This window comes from Leptidea sinapis, chromosome Z (assembly GCF_905404315.1).
Source record: "Leptidea sinapis chromosome Z, ilLepSina1.1, whole genome shotgun sequence".
NCBI classification, from domain to species: Eukaryota; Metazoa; Arthropoda; class Insecta; order Lepidoptera; family Pieridae; genus Leptidea; species Leptidea sinapis.
This window is the reverse complement of record NC_066312.1, coordinates 26278000-26301382: the sequence shown is the minus strand read 5'-3', so window position 1 is coordinate 26301382 and position 23383 is coordinate 26278000. Positions and strand designations below refer to the sequence as shown.

The window sequence follows — 23383 nt, the reverse complement described above, 5'->3', positions numbered from 1 at the left end:
CAGTATCACCTCGATCCATTTGACCGCGTGCAACGTAGAGCAGCTCGAATTGTCGGGGGACTTAGTTTTCTGTGAACGGCTGTATCACTTGGCGTTGCGTAGACACTTTGCTTCATTGTGTGTCTTTTACCTCATTTATCACGGGGAGTGTTCCGAAGAGCTGTTTAACCTGATTCCTGCCACCAAAGTCCACCTTCGCACGACACGCCACAAGTTAGGATATAATTCCCACCATCTGGATGTGTGGCGGTCTTCCACTGTGCGGTGTTTCCGGGACGATACGACATGGGTACCTCCAAAAAAAACGCGTACATCTTTCTTAAAGGCCGGCAACGCTCCTGTGATTCCTCTGGGCAAGAGATTGTGGGCGGCGGTGATCACTTAACAACAGGTGATACGCTCGTTTGTCCTCCTATCCAATAAAAGAAAATAGAAAACACTACACCTACGTATAGTTTTCTAATTTTTGTACATATTTTCTATACTAAGACATTATTTAAAATAAAAAATTAGTTCCTGTATATTTCCTGAACGCATATAAAACATACTAATAATTAAATGTAATAAAATAAGAACGGTAAGCCGTAAGCCTTATCAAGGATATTTCTTCCACGCAGTATTTTCAGTACCATACGAAAAGAAATACACCTTCTAATAGTGTATAGTAGTGACATAATACGAAAACGTAGTGTCTAGTCATCCGCTGAAGAGATGATATTATAATGGCCAATAATGTCTATAAGAGTCAGTAGTACTATAGGTAGAAGCATAGACTCTAGCATATAGATAAACATAGCATGCGATTGAGAAGAACATCTCTAAGGCAGATACAGCAAGAAAGAAAAGGTAAGCAAATCTATTGGTACTGTAACCAATTTTAGTGATCACATACCATCAGGTGACTCGTATGTATGCTCGTCTGTCCTTCTCTTCCATAGAATATGTATAATAATATTATAGTCGTAAGTCGTACAGTAGCTAAACAAGAGATATATACAATGATGTCATAACAAAAGATAGAATGTAATTTAAAAAATCAATAGAAAATAACATATAAATTACGACGCATGAGACATTAATTTATGTGAATGCACAAATGACAAATTATACTGGCGAGAGGCCAGAGAGGGATTTCTAGAACTAGTTATGTATTCAATTACTGTAGGAAATATTTTTATAATAAAAATAAGTAATAACAAGTCAAAGTGTGTATTTTATCAAATCTATATTGAAAATAATAATAGAGCAAGACAACTGTAACACTCACAACACATATTATAAGAATATAGTTCAAAGTTTAAAATATACTATTGAAAATAAAAATACCATCACAATACACGTCATCTCGTAGGAAATTGGAGCATTGACTCATAAATGTATCTTTGATTGCAATACTCGGATTAACTCTTTTGCAGCTGGTCGAAAGTAATTGAGACAAAAAGGGGTGGAAGCGTTGCGGCGCAGCAATGAACAGTCCGTCAGAACTCAGCGACAGTTGGTTGTACGTAGTTGGTCTGGCGAGTTTTTTAAATTCAGTTATTTTCATTGGTGCTATATCCTGGCTATCTTGTTTTACAGATGGTAATGGAAGGAGGTACGATGATCCTATATCGGAATATAATGAAAGGTCATAAAATATGAGCCACTGAGGTAGTTCATTTGCAATATCAGTAGAATTCAACACAAAGTTGTGTGCTTCGTTAATGTCAACAACCGCGTCGGTTTCTTTTGTTAGGTTATTTGACTTCAATACATCGGTTGTATTAACAATCTCATATGTGTCATTACTCTGGGTTGTAAAGAATATTGGTTGCGTCCTGTTATTATTATCAAGGTTGGTTGTACCTGTAAGGTTCTCAAATGATTTGGTAGATAATTTGACGTCATCCCTTAGTTCACGTTTACTCCGATGTGTTCTAATTAATGGTTTATTCTCAAAAACGTTTACTTCATGACGGACACCAGCATTGAAATAGGCGCAAGTAAGATTTAGGACATTATTTATTACATTAAGAAACATTGATATTAATTCATTCTCGCTTTCACTATTCAAAGATCTCAAAATATCAGTATATTTCTTGGCATCAATACCGTCGTTGTGTTGTTTTAATATGGCTGTTATTTTAGGATTAATCTCTTGATAGTTATGAAAAATATCATTAAACGTTACTAAATCTAAACCAATACCACCAGATTGCCTAATATTAAATATTCTGGCATAAAAAGACAAGTATGATATAGGTATATTCCTCCAATTATTTTTTAATGGTGTTGTAGCCATATATCTGCTGAGTAGCATTATTGTTATATTGACATTCTGATATCTTCTCTCGAAATCTCTCACATCTCTCATGACACTCTGTTCTATGATCGTATTAATAGTGGAAGGCATGATAGGCACTAGACGGTTAAATATTCTAGATTTTTTACCGCTTCGCCCAGCTGCAGCGTTTGGAAGGGAATCGTCAATAAGAAAATTAACGTTAAATCGTAAGTAGGGATATTGTCCAGCAATATTTGAGAGATATTCGGAGAATAGAGTGAAGGGCAACAGTGATCCTCTGGGAACTATATGATGATAATAAACGTTGCTAGCCGGCTTCGAATTGTTGCACCTCATAATAACAACTGGTTGTCGTCTGTAAGCGCTAATTCCAAGGGTATAAAACACCAAAAACGATATTGTTAACAGCATCAAAGTCATCCAGCACGCAGATATGAACTCTGAAATATCAATAAAATAACGTTTAAACATCGATAGTTAAAACTTTGTCTTCATCCTATGTTAGGAAGCTATATAATTAGGTACAAGACGGAAATAATAAGCATATTTGTGGCATACGCTGAAAACTATTTGTTTCGATAGTGATGATTAGTCTTTAAGATAACTCTCTACCACATGGTCCACGCCAAGGCTTGTTCAACGTTTCTGTATGAGCAAGTTCCAACCTGTGGACTAGTATATTTCTTTTGGATGGAGACCTACCATAATAATAAATTCAGCTTACACTTACCAGGCCATCTGGCCATCCACGACCCTTTAGGAACACATCTTACATTCCATCCAGTTGCAGTAGTAACGACAGCTACTGGTGGTTGAGAGACAGGCTTGTTGTCTCCACTCCCATCAACCCCTTCGTGTTTCAGTAAGGGATTGACTTCAGTTATCACTTGTGGATGCTGCATTGTGCTAAAAGTTGGTCACCTTGGATTAATTTATAAATTTATCAGAACCAATCCTGAATATTACATCTCCAAAGTACTGCATTTATTTAATTATCTAAGAAAGTATAAGTATGCAGTTCGATCACGTCAAACAACTCTGTAGAACACTCCCTGTGATAAATACGATAGAAGACAACGAATTATTTCAAGTAATCTATCCAATGTCTAGTGATTGAACCGTTTACATAGCACTGGTTATTCGCAAATTCGCACAGCTCTGTGTGGCATGAGGTCAATTTGTTCGAGTTGGATATACTGGGGTGCGCCAGATTAAATATGAGCATAGTACTCCATAATATGTAGACTGCGAGCTTTATATAGCGCTAAAATATGGGACAGCTTATCGTATTGCCTTGCCCAACCCCAATTTTTTTTACCAATAGAGATTAAAATAAACTATTATGTAACATTACATCATTCTTCAAATTATTATTACATAATTTTTATATATAAATCCATTTAAAGTATAAATAAGATATACATTAATAAGCTTAAGAGACGAAGCGAAGCTTAACGTACCGCTTGCTAGCCACAGACTATCTAGCAGTTGGCTTCCTATAATTGAATGGTCGTCAAATGACTGGACAAAATTTCTCGACTATTATATAAGTTATGGTCTCATTTTAGACGTTGGGAGAAATAAACCGTACAAACATTAGGTACAAAAATGAAATAATCTGAAATCTAAACCGCTCCGGAATTTTATTTATCTATTTTTAGGAGATGTAACTATGAATAACAAGACGTTTACCTGAACATAAGTGATACTGCCCACTATAAAGGGTGCTACTCAGGATTATTGAAGCCCCAAATTTATTAGTTACACCACGATTGTGCTCGTCACGTTATTCCAGCCTAGGTCTACGTCAACCAGAAAAATTGGGTAAAAGAGTTTCTTGAGCCAATTTTGGACAAGACACGTTTCTTAGCATTACTGTATATTACCACAACTGGTAATTTGCAAGCTGGGGGAGTCAGCTTAGTGCAAATATGAATAAATATTTTACAATACTTAAAATGCGCGAACGTCAAGGTGACAACAGCAAAATATTCTATAAATAATAATTATTCGGGAAAACCATCAAAACATACTAATATTCTACAATTAGCCAATATGCGCCTTTTACTTACCGTTATATTTTATTGTTTATAATAATTAAACTCATCGATACATAAAAGAAACACTTTAAAAAAGATTTATTAAATGCAATATCTTGACATTAAATTTTGTTTCTCATTTCAAATTAGAATGACATTGAAACGTTTTTTATGTATGTAAATGTAAAAAATTACATAAAACCTTTTGCTTTTTGTAGTAATTAGTCTAAGGCATTTTAAATGGTCCGAAGAAGTCGTAGAACTATTTTTATGGTGGTTTCGGCTTACTTTTTGGAGTTTATTGGAGTTTACTCCTTAAGAATCAATTTTCATATAAGGCGCCCGGTATGAGAAAAATTTCACTTTCATGTATTTTGAAGCTTTATTATATTATTGAAATTGATTTATTATTATACTTTAAGTTAAATGAAAATTCTAAAAATTATGGAAGAAAGTGGTATAATTAATAGTGCCGGAAAATTTGATAAGCACGTGGGTACTAAGTAAGTTACAATTCATACATTAATATGACATGTATTTCATATATAAACATGTGTGCTTTGTATTTATTAAATATTAGATTATCAATATAGTTCATACAAATTTATATGAGCTATGCACATAATTAAATGTTTAATTTATTATGGAGAGTATATATCGCCTTTCATGCCAAATAGACAATTTTTAACCTAATCTATCATTTTATTTTTTTAATATCTATAATTTTTTTAAGTTATTAAGATTTATTTTCTATTAACTATTTTTGTAGTTTCAGTTATGATAATTAATGATTCGATAATATAATTATAACGATGTAATCATGTAAGATCTACTTAAATTTAAAATATTTGATATATAATATTTCGCCGAATAGCCGTAAAAAAATAAAATAAAATAAAAATATATATATTCCTTAAGAATTTTCATTAATGCGTTTATTTACCCTTACATATGATGTCGATCTTTTTTAATGAATACGCTTTTATTAGCTTCTGGTGAATGTCTGTTTGTAACCGACTCCATTGGACTTGATTTTGTTTAGTACCTGTTCAAAGACAATCGTTCTTGAGGAGTAAACTCCAGTCGTACGTCGGAGCTGACACACACACTTTTTATTTATTTTTATTAATTCGTTCTTGCGTAGTTCCGGCTTACGTCATCCGATTCCTTTGGACCATCAACTGTTAATTTTTGAAGTAGCCATCAAATGAATTTAATCACTACGTTTGTAGACATAGTATTTTTGTATGCTCGTTCGCGCACTGCGTCCGATCCGAATCCGAATTACAGGGATGTGTAGTGTTGATCTACCCATAAGTACTTATAAGTAATCAATAATAAATATTGTATGATTAAGAACTGAGTTATACTAACCTTAATGGGACTGCAAGCATTTCTTCTGGCCGTATACATTGTCTAATTTATGTCTTGTTGCAATATATTTTTGTGATGTAAAATATAATCGAAACACACTCATTCGGTAGTAATTATAAAATTACCAGTCCTTTAAAAAGCTTCTTTTAAACTTCGATCTACCAAGAAAGGGTTTACCGTACTTCGTACGTACTATAGCATTGTCAGAAGTTAGCGCCGATTGAAACGATTTATGATCAACGACGTGATGGTCTGGTGTGGCTTTGCGTAAAATCCCGTATGCTAAAAATTGGCCTCTGAATTGCTTGGAATTGGATCAGAGGTCGGAGTTGTGCGTAAGCAATATTTGAATTCAGTCCGAGATTTCTAGACCTGTATTTTCACGGGTACAGATCGGACTCTGATCGGACCTAGTGCGAAAGCGCTAGTCCTTAGAGTCTATACAAATATGGTAATAATAAATATTAATCCCAATATTATAAAATGATAATGAATGAAATAATAAATAAATGATAGTTTGCTTGTATTTTAAAATTTTAATTTGCAACGGGTTTCACATATTGTAACGAATAATGGCAAAACAATGCAATGGAATGAAAGAGAAACAGTATTTATAAGTACAGCATGCGAGTATAAGACACGGCATAGCTTATGCCAACGAAGTTGTAGTTCTAGCAGTTCCTACAGTAGAACTTCTGTAGGTATCCGTAGACCTATAGTGGCTCTACGTCTGTAGACGTACGCTCTTAAAATTCCCAAACTGTAGGAGGTGTGATAGTTGAGGCAATCTTTAAGGATTAATCTTCAAGTCATATACCTACTATAGAGGCAGAGAAACCTCAAGAGATAGGTCCTGCTCGAATGTGAGGGTTTTGTAGCACTCACTCTCACTGTGACAATGGACTTACACGCCAAAAGTACGTGAAGCCATTGAAATTAAAAAACATCTAAATTTCAAAAGATCCAATAACTTCCAAATTAAGACCCAAAACTAACTACACATAAAAAAAGGGGACACTCTTAGTAAATTTTTCCAAAAACGATGTCTACACCAAATTCGATCTTCGAGGGAATAAATGGCGCTAAACTTCACAATACAACTATGACAAATACTATCACGATTCCTGTAAACCGCAGTCCTTAAATACAATTACTCGGTTTTTAATATGTTTAAATTTTTTTTTTATAATCGAAAATATGTTTTTTTAACAGAGATCTTTTAACAATGATGCTCTATGTACATATCATTCGCAGTCTGAAAGCGGAACGACAAAAGTGTGCTTAAAGTCAATGTAAGCACACTTTTCTCCTTAGTCGCATGTCAACTGTGTGTCAGTCACCAAGTCTTAAGTGTGCTATAAAAAAGTGCTCAAATAATACATTAACTACGCAAAAAAAAGATCCTCGTATCACCGGTAAATTTATGATGAAGAATTTGAGATGAAATAATTTAGTAAATCGAATAATTATTTTTTCATTAAATATGCTACAATTAATGACAAGTATTCACATCCCTTTCTCTCACGCTTGTCAGAATGAGACTGATGAAAAAACGCGACCAGTACATATTCAGAAATGAAAACTATAGAGACGCTTTTTTTTTAAAGCCCAGTGAACAATGATTAGCAATGTTGTATTTGGTGCACAGAGAGTCAGTGTCGGTAAATTTGAACGGCTTACAAGAAAGGGAACAATTACAAACTAGAGCTACGCTATCTATGCGGTATCACAGACGTATTGTTACCTAGTGATAATTGATGCTTAATACCACCGCAAATCTGTAAAAGCTAATAATTTTCAGCTTTTTTGTACAAAAGAAATGAAAGAGAATTGGCGCCAGTTGGTAGCAAGAGAGAGTAGTTAAGAATCTTACAAACCTAATAAGTCGAGTTTTTTATTATGTATTTTAATTAAAAACGTATAAAACCTCCGACTGAACAGATCTTGATCATTGTCAGGGTTTAAAAAATACTTTACTGCTACTCCACTGATGTCACTGTCCAAATTGAGTTCTAACTTCTACATACGCATCTTCAACTGAAAAAGTGTTTACATTGCTGCCTATTGACCAATAATATTTTAAGCAACTGGTGTGATCGCAGAAATATATAGATAAGGCACTTCAAGCTTATTATGTAGTTATTTGTGGCATGTGCCATATTTCGGCTTTGTTTTTGTGTGACGTGAACTGTCTATATGTCAACGTCATTGCTTATTGGATTTAATACGCACGTTCATTTATAATTTAATCCTTTGAAAGGTATATCATTTAATTGTGTAACCTAAGACAAAAATAAACTAATTATAGTTAAATGTACATACTCGTCCTATAAATTGAAAACTGGAAAGGCGTTCTTCATTGTATTTGTTGTAAGGATGCGACAAACACGGCAGAATTGAAACAATGTATGGTCCGTGTCTCGCTCTTCATAACTGTGTAAAATAAAGGCGTACTTAGAATCTTTACTATTGTATATACACTAAAGGAAAGGCTTTCAAGAAATCACATTATGTGATCATCACTGGTAAATGCCCTAATTCGCTTCTTACGACACCCTTAGACCTGGAACTACCCTATTTTTGCTCCGGGGAAGAAGGATATAATAAGAATTATCATTTTGTTATATGTACATTAATTACCTAATAAGAATTTTCAATTTGTTCATATTTTTTGTCTCAATAAGTTGGGGAAGACGTCGGAAAATAAAATAGTAATCACATTATCTATAGGTATATACAAGTTAACAGCTGTTATTCAATATTCAAAATTCAAATAATATTATTCACTAATTGAAAGTCAAAAACTAGCACCCATTCCAAAAAAAATGCCTCAGACATGAGAACAACGGGCGCAACAAACTCGGCGGCCTACAAAAGACTTACTACCTCGACTTAACCGAGTAGTAGGCATTATAAGTTTGTCTGTTCCTGGTATTAACATTATGTTATTACAGTTTCTAGCAAATTCACTTATGTGCCTATGTACATACATAACCTTATCAAGAGTATATTAAGAAGCAACAGTCAAGATGTTAATTTCTTAAAATTTTGTTCTCAATGATTCTTTAGGACCTTGGTTATAATAGCGCGAATAGCCGTATCTGATGTCAGTGAATTGTCTAATCTTTGTAACCGCGTATGCTGCAGAACTAAGTCTATTCGCCAATCCTTCAATATGGGCCTTTTTGTGATTTGGAATCCAGAGTAATGCCAAGAAATATTAGCAGATTTCACCATTTTATCAACTATCCGTTTAAGAAAACACTTGTATCTACATTTTTGACATTTGTTACAGTATATTTTATATATTTCGCTTTCTTGCTATTTATCAATAGGTTATAAGCGCTAAACCAGTACACGATTTTGGATAGAATATCGTTTTCTTCGTCATACATAACTTAGTTTCTTTTCACTTTGAATATCAGTGAAGTGTCCTCTGTCATATTATTGATTAATATAAAACCTTGACCGAACTTTTATGCTTATTACAAATGTTTTTATTATGAATGGTATGGCAGTACGTGAGACGAATGCAGTGTTGATTCAACAAAATTACTGCGACATGCAAACGTGCCGTATTCGAAGCCGTCCAAACCGTGTTATGGATTGATTTTGGTATTATAGTTTCACATTTTTCACAATAATGTACGGAGTGATTAATCTATAATTATTAATAAGAATATTATGGTAAGCTACATTTTTATTAAGTGTATTAATTAATATTTGTTTTACGAGGTTGGTGTTAATTACTAACTGAAATAATTATCCTGTATATTTTACAAATGCAAAATATGATTTCAGTTAGATTCACATTATATAATTCAAAATATTTTTTTTAAGTTATACTTCTTTAGGCGTGTTATGAAAATATGATAAGAGTGAAATTTTAAGGTGCGCGCGCATCGTTGTAGCACAAAAGTAACAGGGTGAAGTTGATTCATAAAATTTTCTGACGTTTGCGACATTCGTTATTTTTTTTTTTTGGTTTTGTTCATAGCACAGCCGTATTGTTATTTAATAATTAATTGTCAAAGCCATCCTTGCAAGTTTTTTACAATATTGTTCTTTCTACAAACGTAGAATACTAGCACGAAGAATAAATAATTTTAAGGTTTTTTGCTTTGTTAGGCCAAAGAAGTATAACATCTTGCGTGCATACATAGTACACACACACTTTTTTTAAATATAAACACTTGTGTTTAAGTACAGTTATCACTACGTTTTTTTATAGGTTCTCTATGTATTTTAATATAAAATTAACAGGCACTTTTTACTTAAGATTTTTTTAGAAGAAATCTTACATTTTCAGCTACACCATATATAAACCATATACATGGAATATGATATTATCGGTATATTTATACATTTGTATAGACGAAATGACAGCCAAATAATAGGTGACCAATTTAAATTTACAAATGTGTAGGTACGTAAGGTAGAGGTTTATACGATTTATTCTATTAAAAAAACGAAGGAGCTAACAACAATATTTAACAGATAAGGCTTAAACAGATGTCCAGATTTTGTATTAAGACCTTTCTATCGTAATTATTATAGAAATTGCTCAGCTCATATAAAGGCCGGAACACATTAGAGCGGCGCTGCGATGCGCGTCGCTTCACGCTCGATGGTACCTATCGCATTACAACTGCAGTAAGCGCTCGCGTCATTTCTATACCAGTTTGCGTGCGAGCAACATTACAAAAAGAGCGATAGTGACGAGGATTTGATCATTACTTCTTTACTGTGTGCAGAAGAAAAATAATAAAAATGGATCAGAAATAAAAAGAAGAAATGGATTGCTAAAATACTTAATAATAATAATAATTTATTTCCTCGTCTTCTTAATGACTCTGCACTATTTCACATTATTATTTCAGAATTTCGACAAAAATAATCTAGAAACTTAACAATTAACAGTACGCATACTGAAGTAACACGCCGCTTGCTGTGTCGCACTGAGCGTCGTTTCTCTGCGCGTCGCGGCGCTACCTGTTAAAATATTCTCTCGGAGGCAAATATGCCGCGACGCCATCACGGCTCTAGTGCGACATGCCGGCCGGCAACGCTCCTGTGATTCCTCTGGTGTTCCTCGTTTGTCCATGTCCAAAATGATGGGAATAATATTTTGAGGCTTTGTGCCGTTTGTTGGTTATGTGTGTTCCGGCCTTAATACTTACGATATTTTCGTTAATTATTGTCGCACATACATTAAAGGAATTAGTAAAATCTTATTTAAAAAAATTAATAATCTAATCATGGCTGCGTTTTGACATTTACAATTTATGACTAGGGTACTTTTTTGACGTTAAATCTATGGTGACAATAAGGGAATTTTCGCAAAAATAATATCGGTGTAAATATATATATTTTTGAAGAATAAAGGTGAAAATATACTTTAACTAGTGAAATCAATTCAATTTATATTGTGTTTTAGTTCACAAAAAATATTTTTAGTTGGTAATTAGTGAAATAAATATTTTTTTTTTGCAGTGATACCTATGGCTTGTAATGAGTGACTTAAAACGTGAGCACCATCCGTTACTATGCGATGAATATTCTGATGAAGAGATTCGTGTTCAAGATAGCAATCCTCTCAAACGACTCCATACAATTCCGTACAGTGGTAGAGCGAGATGTCAGGCTAGGGGAGCCGCAGCTATTATCAAACGCTGGCCAGGTCAATAAAGATTATTTATATGAAAGAGGGGGTAAAAATACACTCATCCCAAGTACTCTAGAATCATTTGTAACAATCTTTTCACTATGTCAATAAAGGACGTGACGAGCAGGACGTTTAGCTGATAATAATTGTTACGCCCTGCCCATTACAATGCAGTGTAATCGCTCAGGATTCTTGATAAACCCAAAAACTCAGTGCGGCACTGCAATTGCGCTCGCCTCCTTGAGAAACAAGATGTTATGTCTCATTTGGCCAGTAATTTCACTAGCTACGGCGCTCTTCAGACCGAAACACAATAATGCTTACAAATTACTGCTTCGCAGCAGAAAAAGGGTATAGTACCCATAATCTAGCTGGCATCCTGTGCAAAGGAGCCTCCCAGTGGTATAGTATAGTAGATTTTATAGAGGAATATGATGCATGGTTATTGTCTGGTTTTTTTTTATGGAATAGGAGGACAAAGGAGCGTACGGGTCACCTTGTGTTAAGTGATCACCGCCGCCCACATTCTCTAGCAACACCAGAGGAATCACAGCAGCGTTGCCGGCTGGTTCTGTGTAGGCCACCTAAAATTGTTTAATATTATGTTAAGTAGGCTAAGTTATTATATGATTTAAAAGATGGGTATGTGTAGAGCTCATTTTTAGCCTTTCAAAGATATTATGAGATTTTTAAAACTTATGCTGTGATCGTAGTAACACGTTTGTATTATATTTCTATCACTCTCCTGTCGCTGGCCTCTACGTCATATTCGCATCTCATGCTTGTACTGAAGAAAAAAGAAGATTTTTCACGAAAATTAATGTTTTCTATTTAAATATAAAATTAAATAAAAAATACGAGAATTTAGGAAATAGTCTACTTTTTCCGTCACAAGATGAGTATGGTTATATATTAAAAAAAAAATATTTAAAATGCTGCACATAAGATGATTTAAAATTTAATTATCGGACATAGACTTAAACGAAATTTTATCAAATATTTACATAAAAACTCCAACGATTACAAAACTTACATGAGTGTAATACAATAACTAGGTGAACCGGCAAACATTGTTTTGCAGAAAGAGTTCGACTGTTTTTTCTCCATACATAGCTTATATAGACACTCAAAATTTGCCTTCCTATTGGTAACAGAATTTTAAAAAATTGGTTCAATAGATTTATTGTTAAATGCTGGCAGCGGTCATGTGTTGCAAGAGAATGTTGGGGGCGGTGATCACTTAACACTAAGCTATATTATTGTCAAGTTTCATTAAAATTCATCTAGTAGGTAGTGTTTGCGTGAAAGAGTAACAAACATACAGCCATACTTTCCCACAAACTTTCACGTTTATAATATTAGTACACCATACTTTAAATACCAACCCCCTTATTCATAATGGTCCGCTAACTTTAAACAGTCTTAGGAGTGTTTTTTCTCATTCTGACTTAGGTCAATAGAAAAATGATAGAGGGAGAATTAGCAATGCTTTAAGTTAGCAGACTATTATTAATAAGGGGGCAAATGTGCATTAGAAATAAATTATTAATCGTTCACTATTTTCGCAATAATGGCATACACATAAAATATATATTATATGCTGTCGCGGGCTTGTTTCTAATTTTATTTAAGATAAACAATTAAATTATACTTTTTGTAACTTATTCAGGTTTTTGCAGTGCACATATGAATAGCTCGCAGGTAGCAGATATATTTCCTACTTACTGACAATTATCATATTATTTTGGTTAATTCACACTATCTTAAAATATATATATAAATTACGTGACACGTTGTTTGGACTCCCTAAAGTAAGGAACGGATTTTAATGGGGATTACTTCATGGAGTGCAGTTTAGTCCAACTTGAGAGATAGGATAGTTTTTATTTCGATTTGGGTCCCATATTATTTTCATTTAAAATAATTGTTTTGTATGGACATATTTTCTAAGAGATAATTTAGTGACGCACGGTTTGACAGTTCCGCTGTGAAATAATTTCATTATAACAACAGGGAGCATTTTTTACGAAATAGTTATTGATGTTTTGAAATATTATTGCCAAATTCCTATTAAACAGTATTTTTTAGCTAGTATATACAGCTAGTATATTTATAAATTATAGCCTGTGTCTTGATGTGTAATTCTGATGTGTAAACTATATATTATTGTAAAGTTTCATTAAAATCCATTCAGTAGTTTTTGTGTGAAAGAGTAACAAACATACATCCATACATTTATACAAACTTTCGCATTTTTAATATTAGTAGGATCCATAAATATTCTTACAAACTTGATCTTCACGTTTACAATATCAGTAGTACTCTAAATACTTATATTTTGTTATAGGATCAATTTGTCGCTACTAAATGTGCGTAAGAAATAAACTAATATTTTTTTGTATTTATGGTTCACTATTTGGGCGATAATGGTTTACATATAAAAGATAGTTATATGCTGTCGCGGGCTTTTTTCTACGATAACTTAAGATAAACAATTATAATGCATATTATACTTTTTGTAACTCATACAAGTTTTGCAGTGCACACATGAATACCTCGCAGATTGCAGATATATTTCCTACTTACTGACACTCATAGTATTGTTTTAGATAATACACACTACCCCCCTTATTCATAATGGTCCGCTAACTTTAAACAGCCGCTTAGGAGTGTTTTTTCTCATTCTGACTTAGGTCAATAGAAGAAGACAGAGTGAGAATTAGCAATGCTTTAAGTTAGCAGACTATAATGAATAAGGGGGTACATCTTTATAAATTATAGCCTATGTTTTATTCTGATGTGTGAATTATATTATTGTACAGTTTCATTAAAATCCATTCATTAGTCTTTGCGTGAAAGAGTAACAAACATGCATTCTTACAAACTTTCGCATGTATAATATTAGTAGGATGAAATACTATTCGAACAATTAGAAAAAAAAAATATATAACGCTTTAATACTTTACGGCCTCAATCACATTACTGTTAACAGGATTACTCAATAACATTGTTGATAATTTTACAAAAGCATGTCACATTAATTGGCTTTTTTAAATTTCAGATCATATGTCCTCGTTGTTAATGTACTGGTGGATGGGCCTCGCAATGGTTGGTATAACTGTGTTCATAATTTATAATAGCGTCCTTGCTGTAGCAATAATCCCACCACACAGATATAATAAAATACAACATAAAGAAAATCCCGTTACTGATACACCCATGAAATCTATATCCCAAAAATCTGATGTTTACATGCACGTAATTGTGGCTGAAAATGAGACTATAGATATTCCTTTTTATTTATCATACATTGAAATAATATCCAAAAAATATCATTCGTACCAGTATAACCTATTAGTGCTCATTAACGATACATTCTTAAATGAGTCAAATTTAAGTGATTATGAAAATAATGAAATAGCCTTAGATTCATTATGGAAAGAAAAAAAAATTAAAATGAAATCAAAATCATTTGACAATATACGCGTCCGCTACAAGCCATTAAGTCAATTTATGGATAAATCACCTTTAAAAAAGTATTGGAGACGTTTACCAAATAAGTTTATTCCATTTTTTGTAAGATGTATTTCGATTTGGAATAAGGGTGGTATTTCTATCAATCCATCAGTTTTAACACCACAATCACCGCATCCTAATTATATGTCAAAGGTGAAAAATATTTTAGAAATATCTGAAGGCTCTAACTATTTTAAAAAGTCACCAAAAAAAGTGTTTCGTCCTAAAATAAAAAAGAAAGTAAATAATATTCGTGATATCATTGAAGCCTTAGAAAACGACAATGCAACTGATTATGATCAGACACACCTTTCCTTAGATGAAGAAGAAAATGTAGCGGTATCAATAAAAGTTACCAAGGATGACAAATATGCAAATTTTCCTACAAAGTTAGTCGAAATGGGGAAAACTAATTCTGGCATTAATGACACGAGAAAATATAGTTTACTGCGCAGGCAAACACGAAAAAGCCTAGATATTTTTCATGATATTGTCAACAAGAAGAATCAAGCAAGTAATGAAGAAGATGCTGAAGCTAAAAATAAAACACATTACCAGAAAATACTTCCAATGTTTTTTAAATATATACTTCCCATTTCAAACTGGACTCAACCTGCTGATGATGATCGGAAGAAAAATGTACATTCTAACATTAATACCACATCCTATGATGAAAAACCAGTTGGTAGCATCTCGAGGGAGACGAATAAAATAAAAGGTTCGGTCTCCGTCAGAGAACCACAAATGATGCCTGATGAGTATTTGATTGATAGAGTAAATCATACTGCTGTTAACAACAATCGTTCGCCTGACTTAAGAATTGATTTGAAAGGAAATATTGTTGCTACCAACGTACCTTGCCATGCATTTTTAGGAACTATATTCAACAACGCAATTCATTTTATTCGAGAAGAAACTGTCACTGATTTTATTATCTCGGAGTTGTCCTTTTTTTGTAATGGTGTTTGGAGCTCTTGTAAGGGAGTTGATGTAATTTTAGTGTAATTTATATTTTATAAACATATAGAATAAAATGATAGTTTTAATAATATTATTAATATAAAAATTTATACTCTAGATTTTTATTTTTATAATGATGTCAAATAACTAAGAAAGGAATAATATTGGAAGGGACAGATTACTATTGTTTATTTGTTGCACAATATTAAAAAGTTATTTTATTATGTGGTAAAATAATATACGATGCTAATGTAAAATCATTTATTTCCATTACCGCATATCAAAGGAATGATAATGATATTGTGCACAATATTCATAAATTTCAGATTTTCGTTATGAGTACAGACTGTGAAACAGAAATTATTGGATAATTTAATAATAATGTTAGTAGGACTAGATTCAAGTTAATTCTATACTAAACTGTATCTATTAATTTAGACAATATCTTAAATTTAAAGTTAAGAGAACTTCACTAATGAAGAAATTTCATTACATTAATGCTAAAGAATTGCACTTTATTGGTTTTTAACACATCCAGAAACTTTATTTGTTATGGTGCAACATTTTTAACTTCAATCGGTAATTCGAATCTGCTATTCCATGAATAATTAGACCTTTTACAACCCTTCACATTTATTATTCTTTCACACCTCTTGCTGATGGTCCAGAACACAAAATCTTTTGGACAACGCAAGACATGACCAGTTATATTTCCATAAATTGAACGCGAGCATTTCAGGAAAGCTGAAGAACATTCTTCGTTTCTCTCGAACTGATAATATCCGACATTAGAACAGGCATAGCTTCCCGTGTCGACTGTAAACTGAAAAACAAGCATTAAAAAATATAACTATTAATCCCTCATCTCTCAATCCCCAATCTCATCAAAACTAAATAAATCTACATTAGGATAAACTTAAATAGTATGTTACTTATTTAGAGAAGTTAAATGATTATTTGTCTTCTAAAATTACAAATTATTGACAAGATATACTTTTAATCGAATTCAAAGAAGTCAAGGGGTTTTATTAATTCGTGTAAATTTCTTTGTTTGTAACCTTAAATCTTTAAGGTTTTGTTTTTTCATTTGAAAGAGTATCATATTGTAGTAAATCCGTCTCATTATAAAAATCTAGTGTGAAAATAAAACCTATGACTAATAGAGGTAACTCCTGATGTTTTACGTATACATATAGAACTTCTGCTGTTATTATATATAGTATGTATTTTATGGGTATTTCAAACGGCGAAAGATAGGTATATAATAAGATAAATTTGGAGTCCAAATATATGAACTGGTGATGAAGTCGGAAGGTAAACGAAAGTATTTATGATTATTGGAATAATCATGTGTTTCAAATCATTCTCATAATGTGGATGCGAAACTTCCACGTGTTGCTGGAGAGCATGTGCGGCGGTAATCATATTCCATCAAGCGTTCTGTATGCTTGTCTATATATAATTGTTTGTATATTATTATAAATTTACTTACTGGTTCGACTGAGTTGCTACTTAATCGCTTAATACGATGTGTTTGGGTCATAGCTCCATTACATTTTTTTTCAGCTTTGCTTTCATTAACACATTGGACTTTGTTTTCATCATAGATTGTATTATTCGGACAGTAAAAGGTAGCAATTTTCAAATCGTGATTCTCCTCATCTTCGAGACATTGGTAAAACATATTACAGTATTTAGGGTGTCTTCTAAATGAAGTTGGACATACATATAAATATTGGTTTTTGTCAGTATTGGGACAATCTTTAGCAGGTGTCTTTTCTGTAGTAGAATTATCTGATGACTCTGTCGTGGTTTCAGTAGTTGTTGGTTGTTGTTCTGTGGTTGTTTGTTGCGTACCTTCACTTGTTGTTGATGTAGTAGTTGTTTCAGTGGCGGTAGTTTGATCTGTGGTTGTCTTATCTGTGATTGTCGTTTGATCTGTAGTTGTTTTATCTGAGACTGTTGTTTGATCTGTTGTTGTTTTGTCGGTGACTGTTGTTTGATCTGTTGTTGGTTTTTCTGTTACTGTTGTTTGATCTGTTGTTGTTTTTTCTGCCACTGTTGTTTGCTCTGTTGTAGTTTTTTCTGCAATTGTTGTTTGCCCTGTAGTCGTTTTTTCCATGACAGTGGTCTGATCCGTAGCTTTTGTTGACTTAGTAGTTGTTGTGGTCTTGACTGTAGTCGATTGCTCCTCTTTTGTCGTTTGACTGTTAGGTGATGTAGTTTGTTGCGTTGGTTTTTTAGTGGTTGTTGTAGTGCTAGTAGTGGTATTTTGTGAAGTATAGCTACAGTTACGAGGGGGATATACTGATTCTTCATAATTGCATGTTTCTAAAGATGGATCCCATATCGTTCCTTCACCACATTCAAAATAAAATATTGAAAAAGTTTTACCATCGTTGTTCCAGTCAACACACCTATAGAATTTTTTACAATCATATTGATTAGCATAGAACCCTGCTTTACTACATGTGAAGTTATTGTTTCCAGCCTGGTGTTGTTGGTCATTACTGCTGGAGTTTGTACTCATTGTTGTGGTACTTTCCGTAGAAGAGTGTTCGGTACTTGTTGATTGCTGATTGCTGGTTGAGCTCGAGGAATACATTGGTGTTGTGGTAACATCATTTGAATTTGTACTAGTTAATGGACCCTTGCTGTTTGTAGTGGCAGTGGATGAATTATTTTGATTCGATGAACAAGACGGCCGAATTACATCATTGGGATGATTGCATGTTGTTATATCTTGATCCCATATAGTACCTTCCCCACAATCAAAATCATATTTAATAAATCCTCCCTTACCATCTTCTACGCAACGGTAAAATTTTTTGCAGTCACTAGTGTTACCATAAAATCCAACATCTTTACAATCATTTTCTTTAATAGTAGACATGGATGATGTTTTAGTTGTCATTGTTGTGTCTCCTTCTAATATTGTCGTCTTGGGTGTATTTGCACTATTTGATGAAGTTGTGGAAGTGGTCTGTGAAATTTCTGTAGATGATGCTGCGATTGTTGTTTTAGGTGATTTTGTGGGACTGTGTGTAGTTGTACCAGCTGAAGTGGTTGATACGGTTGTACTCTGGTTTTCCATTTCTGTTCCATCGTGTATTATGGGTTTATTTGGTAGACTTTCCTGATTAGGTGAGCTATTATCAATATGTTGACAACTTGGAACATTATAGATGTGATTACATGTATTAATCTTGGTATCCCATGCTGTTCCTTCTGCACATACAAAATCATACCTTTGAAGTCCTCCACGTCCATCAGACACACATCGGTAAAAGCGTGTACAATCATCTTTATTTTCATAAAATCCTTCCGATTTACATTCTTCTGATTGTTGTGGCTTTACTGTAGAAGATTGTTTCGTATTAGAATATAATGGTGTTGTTTCGCTGTAATTGATTGTTTCATTATCGACTAACGGATTTTTAGAACTTGAAGGTGATGGTGAAACACGGATTGTTGTAGACTCAACTGTCAATGTAGCTTGTGCAGCTGGCTGGGTACTAGAATTAGATGTTGTACGATTGCAACTTATACCTGTATCGTAATCGCAAGCTAATATTTCTTGAACCCAAATAGTACCTTCTCCACAACTGAATTCATAAATGTCGTACTTCTCAGCATTGCCCCTAACACACCTATAAAACTTTTTACAGTCTTCATTATTTGCGAAAAATCCTTCAGATGAACATTTATCTTGATTAAATGTGTTGATGGGATAAGGTTCTGATTCATCACTAAATGGTTGAATGGTTGAATGTTGGATTTCTTGTGCTGTTGTTGTTAATGCTGAGATGGTGGATGGGGTGCTGGCAATCAATGATTGGGTTGTTGTAATTTGTAATTTATTGGTATCAGTTCTACATGAATTGTCAAAGTTATAATTACAAGCTTGAATTTCTTGATCCCATACTGTGTTTTCTCCACATATAAATTCATATTGAATAAAATCACCTTTACCATTATCAACACATCTATAAAATTTCTTACAGTCATAAACATCACCAATAAAACCACTACTTTCACATTTGGAAGTTTTTTTGCTTACATACACTTCTGTGGTTGTGGGATTTATTGAGATAGTTTGCCTTGATACAGTTTCTATAGGATGAAGTTTGTTACTCTCAAAATATGGTGTAGTCAACATGTGTATTTCGTTTTTGTTGAAGGACTTACAGTTCCTAACAGTCATCAAAGAACTGCAGGCTAAGATTCTTAAGTCCCACGCTGTGCCTTCTTCACAAGTATATTCATAGCGTATGTAACCATTGCTATTGTTACTTACACATCTATAGAACTTTCTGCAATCTTCCTCATGGTTCATGAATCCTTCCATTTTGCACTTATTTTCAATTTGGTTAGTGACTGGCCTAGCTGATGAAATATAAGTAGTAGCTGTCGTGGTTTCTCTTTTAACTTCATCACTCTTTTCGCGACACTCATTAACAGCCCAAGCATGATTACAAGACTCAATCCTGGAATCCCACACAGTGCCTTCTCCACATGAAAACTCATATTGAATAAATTTGCCATTACCGCTATCAACACACCTATAAAATTTCTTACAGTCTTGGGAGTCTCCAATGAAACCAGATATTCGGCACCGATTCTGTAAATTTTTGATCGGCTTATCAATTGAGTGAGATGCATTATTAGTTGTGCTTATCAATGGGTTGTTTTCATGAAAACCATATGAACTGTCATTATTTAATATATGATTTGTTATTGTCGATGATTGCATGAAATGAACAGAAGAAAATGGTGCATTTGAATATCCCGAGGATGTTATGTTATGCTTAGGTGTGACTGTTATATTACGTTTTTTTACTTCATTGTCTTCGTTGTACACATTATAGCTATTTAGTGTTTGTGAACTTGCATTTATTGGAGGTTTAGTAACGGATGTTGTTGTTATTGTTAGTATGTCTTTTCTGTCACTTTCACAGCCCTTAACAGACCATGCATAATTACATGCATTATTTTTTTGATCCCAAACTGTACCATCACTACAAGTAAATTCGTATTTATTAAAGCTTCCCCTTCCATTTTCAACACATCTATAGAACTTCTTACAATCCTGTATGTTTTCAAAAAACCCACTTTGGGAGCAATCATTGCTTTTATTCTCAATAAACTTTTTGTTATTAGTCGTGCTGTTATTGAATTTATCATAAATATATGGATTTGATGGTGATGTTACACTAAAATTATCAATATGTGTCGAATTGTTAATACCGTAATGAAATTCTGAAAGTGATGGGTTAGTCGACGATTCAAAATTAGGCTTTGTGAACTTTTCATAGTAAGACTGGTGAACTGGTGTTTGATAGTGTTCTTCTTTCATTAGATTTTGTGATTGTGGTTTGAAAAGCTTAGATCCATAACCTGATTCAAGATTTTCATCAAAGTCTAACTCATTACTCACCTGCGTTTTAATAGTTGTAGGTGAGTGATTTATACTTTCCTGGATAAAATTATCCTTTCTACATCGACTATTACGTGCTAGCCAAGGATGATTACACCCTTGTAAGCTGTCATCCCAAATTGTTGCATCGCTACAAGAAAACTCGTACCGAATAAAACCACCCCGCAGGTTCTCAACACATCTATAAAATCTTTTGCAGTCTTTGCTGTCGCCCATAAAACCCGATGATGTACAAGTTTCAGTTGCTGTGGATGCTATTATATTATTTAACTGTGCATCTGGTTTCTCAACAATACTTTGTGTTGTTGTGATTATTGGCCCAGAAGATTGATATCCTTCTAAAGACTGGTTATGATCACTATACGGTGGCATATATGCACTCGGGTCAACATTGACTTTGGATCCCCAGTTAAAAGGATCCTTTGTTGTTAAAGGTGTCGGTAACTCATATTGATTTTCGTTTATATCGTTTACATTCACATGTCTATCGAAAGTCATGCCACATTCAGTTCGCTTAGTACTGCCTGGATGGTTACACACCTCTTTGTCAGCATCATAGATTGTACCTGGGCCGCATTGAAACTGTGAATACAAAAAAAAATACATTTTATCTTATACAATCGAGCGGCTGATCTTTGACTTCATTTGCATAGATTTATTTTACACAGTAATTGGACAATTGAACATATTTTTACAATTTTACATTTTACAAAAATCTGTTCGTTTGTTCCATTAAATCTTCAAAATGACTTAAGCAATTTTGACGTGACTGTCACTGACAGATAATTCATTATTACAATATTTTGGTGCAGTAGAAGCTTGTGCCTTTCATTAGGGGACAACTGAGCGTTCCCACCGCATACCCAAGTCCTTTTGCTTTTATAGTTCATATGCAGCTTTAAATGTTGGAGACTTAAGAGCGGAGTTAGGTTGATCGTTATCAAAATGAATCTAGTTAAATGTTCCTAAAATAGCGAACCACTTTTGAGTGAGAAGAGTGATGGAAGCCGTTTATTTGGGGCACAAAATGACACTGAGGCCTGCTGTCAATAAAAGATATTTGCGAGACAAAATACCTCTCTATCACAAGCTAAAAGTTTTGATGCAACCTTTGGTACATACACCTTGGCTCCTAATCAGAAGTTTGCAGAGAGGTTTGCAGCAGATTTTCGCAGCAGGGTATGGAAATGAAAAACTAATCTGTTACAAATCACATTATAAGGTGAGACTGCTAAGCTATTTATTTATTTACAAAAAATATATTTTAAGACACTATTTCGAAAAGAAATTCCGTCTAATTTTACTAATGAACGTTTAGGGACTATGCAATGTATTGGCCGCAATTAACTGTAGTTAATTTTAGTTTACTCTGTAAGTATTTTTAAAGGAAATTATGTAAGGAATTGAAAAAAATATGGTTGCTCAGTCAGGCAACGTTAAGGTTGCCATTTTGTACAGGTATATTATTGTTCATTATTAATATTCATTTTTTTTTTTTTTTAAACAATTATTTGAGGAAATGTGATACGGTGCTGATGCAGATTATTTATTTTATTATTGAAACTTTTTCTATGACTATTAGGATAAAAGAGATTATGATGCGGTTACGCCACGGCGTACAGTTTCAATCTTAAGGCCGTTTTTCAATATAGGTCCTTAAAGGCCGGCAATACTTTTTGTATTTCATATAAGCATTACAGAGGAGTATGGGCGGCGATCATCAGGCCCCCGACCATCTTTTTTTTTTGAAATAAGCTTTAAACTGATAACAACTTGACCAAATACTCGCAGATCTGAAATTTGATTTTGATTTATGATTTTGTCATATTTTGTCGTAATCTTTAACTATTTTAATTAAACACTTATTTATTGATCAAAACTATGGCCAATTTCTCCCATCAATTAAATTTTTATTTAAAAAGGGCTCTTGTGATCTTTTTAAATTTTTGCTCAAAACAAAGTATTCAATAAAAGTTATACATCTAAATACCATGAAATCCCCTAAAGTGTTTAACTGGGTAAGTTGTCATTAAATAAATTTAAAAAAAGAAGAAAAAAAGTAAATTGTAATTATATCTCATAATATTATTATAGTTAACATAATAGTT

The 23383-nt window shown here is 33.3% G+C and overlaps 3 protein-coding genes across 7 annotated transcripts in view; 1 reads left to right on the top strand and 2 right to left on the bottom strand.

The window, feature by feature from the left end:
• Positions 1-1193: 1193 nt before the first annotated feature.
• On the bottom strand, positions 1194-4466 carry LOC126978468 (uncharacterized). Its single transcript, XM_050827286.1, has 3 exons — positions 4357-4466; positions 3015-3190; positions 1194-2724 (listed from the first exon to the last, which is right to left on the bottom strand). Exons 2-3 carry the CDS (start codon positions 3184-3186, stop codon positions 1298-1300), a joined length of 1599 nt encoding a protein of 532 aa, XP_050683243.1. The 5' UTR covers positions 3187-3190; positions 4357-4466; the 3' UTR covers positions 1194-1297.
• Positions 4467-8117: 3651 nt separating this feature from the next.
• LOC126978467 (uncharacterized) lies at positions 8118-15955 on the top strand. 3 transcript variants are annotated; one of them, XM_050827285.1, is made up of 3 exons: positions 8118-8222; positions 11191-11377; positions 14424-15955. In XM_050827285.1, the coding sequence occupies exons 2-3, from the start codon at positions 11209-11211 to the stop codon at positions 15881-15883; spliced, it is 1629 nt and encodes a 542-aa protein (XP_050683242.1). In that variant the 5' UTR covers positions 8118-8222; positions 11191-11208; the 3' UTR covers positions 15884-15955. The 3 variants fall into 3 exon arrangements, with proteins under 3 accessions (XP_050683242.1, XP_050683241.1, XP_050683240.1); XM_050827284.1 differs by lacking the exon at positions 8118-8222 and adding an exon at positions 9250-9384; XM_050827283.1 differs by lacking the exon at positions 8118-8222 and adding an exon at positions 10886-11082.
• Positions 15956-16085: 130 nt separating this feature from the next.
• The window catches only part of LOC126978456 (uncharacterized), a 39114-nt gene continuing 31816 nt past the window's right edge, over positions 16086-23383 (bottom strand). For 2 of the 3 annotated variants that reach the window (XM_050827262.1, XM_050827261.1), the window contains 2 exons: positions 17331-21857; positions 16086-16661 (listed from right to left, as the gene is read on the bottom strand). In XM_050827262.1, coding sequence (XP_050683219.1) covers positions 16389-16661; positions 17331-21857 — 4800 coding nt within the window. In that variant the 3' untranslated portion in view covers positions 16086-16388. The remainder of the gene's footprint in view (positions 16662-17330; positions 21858-23383) is intronic. The other variant, XM_050827263.1, reaches the window with a different exon arrangement.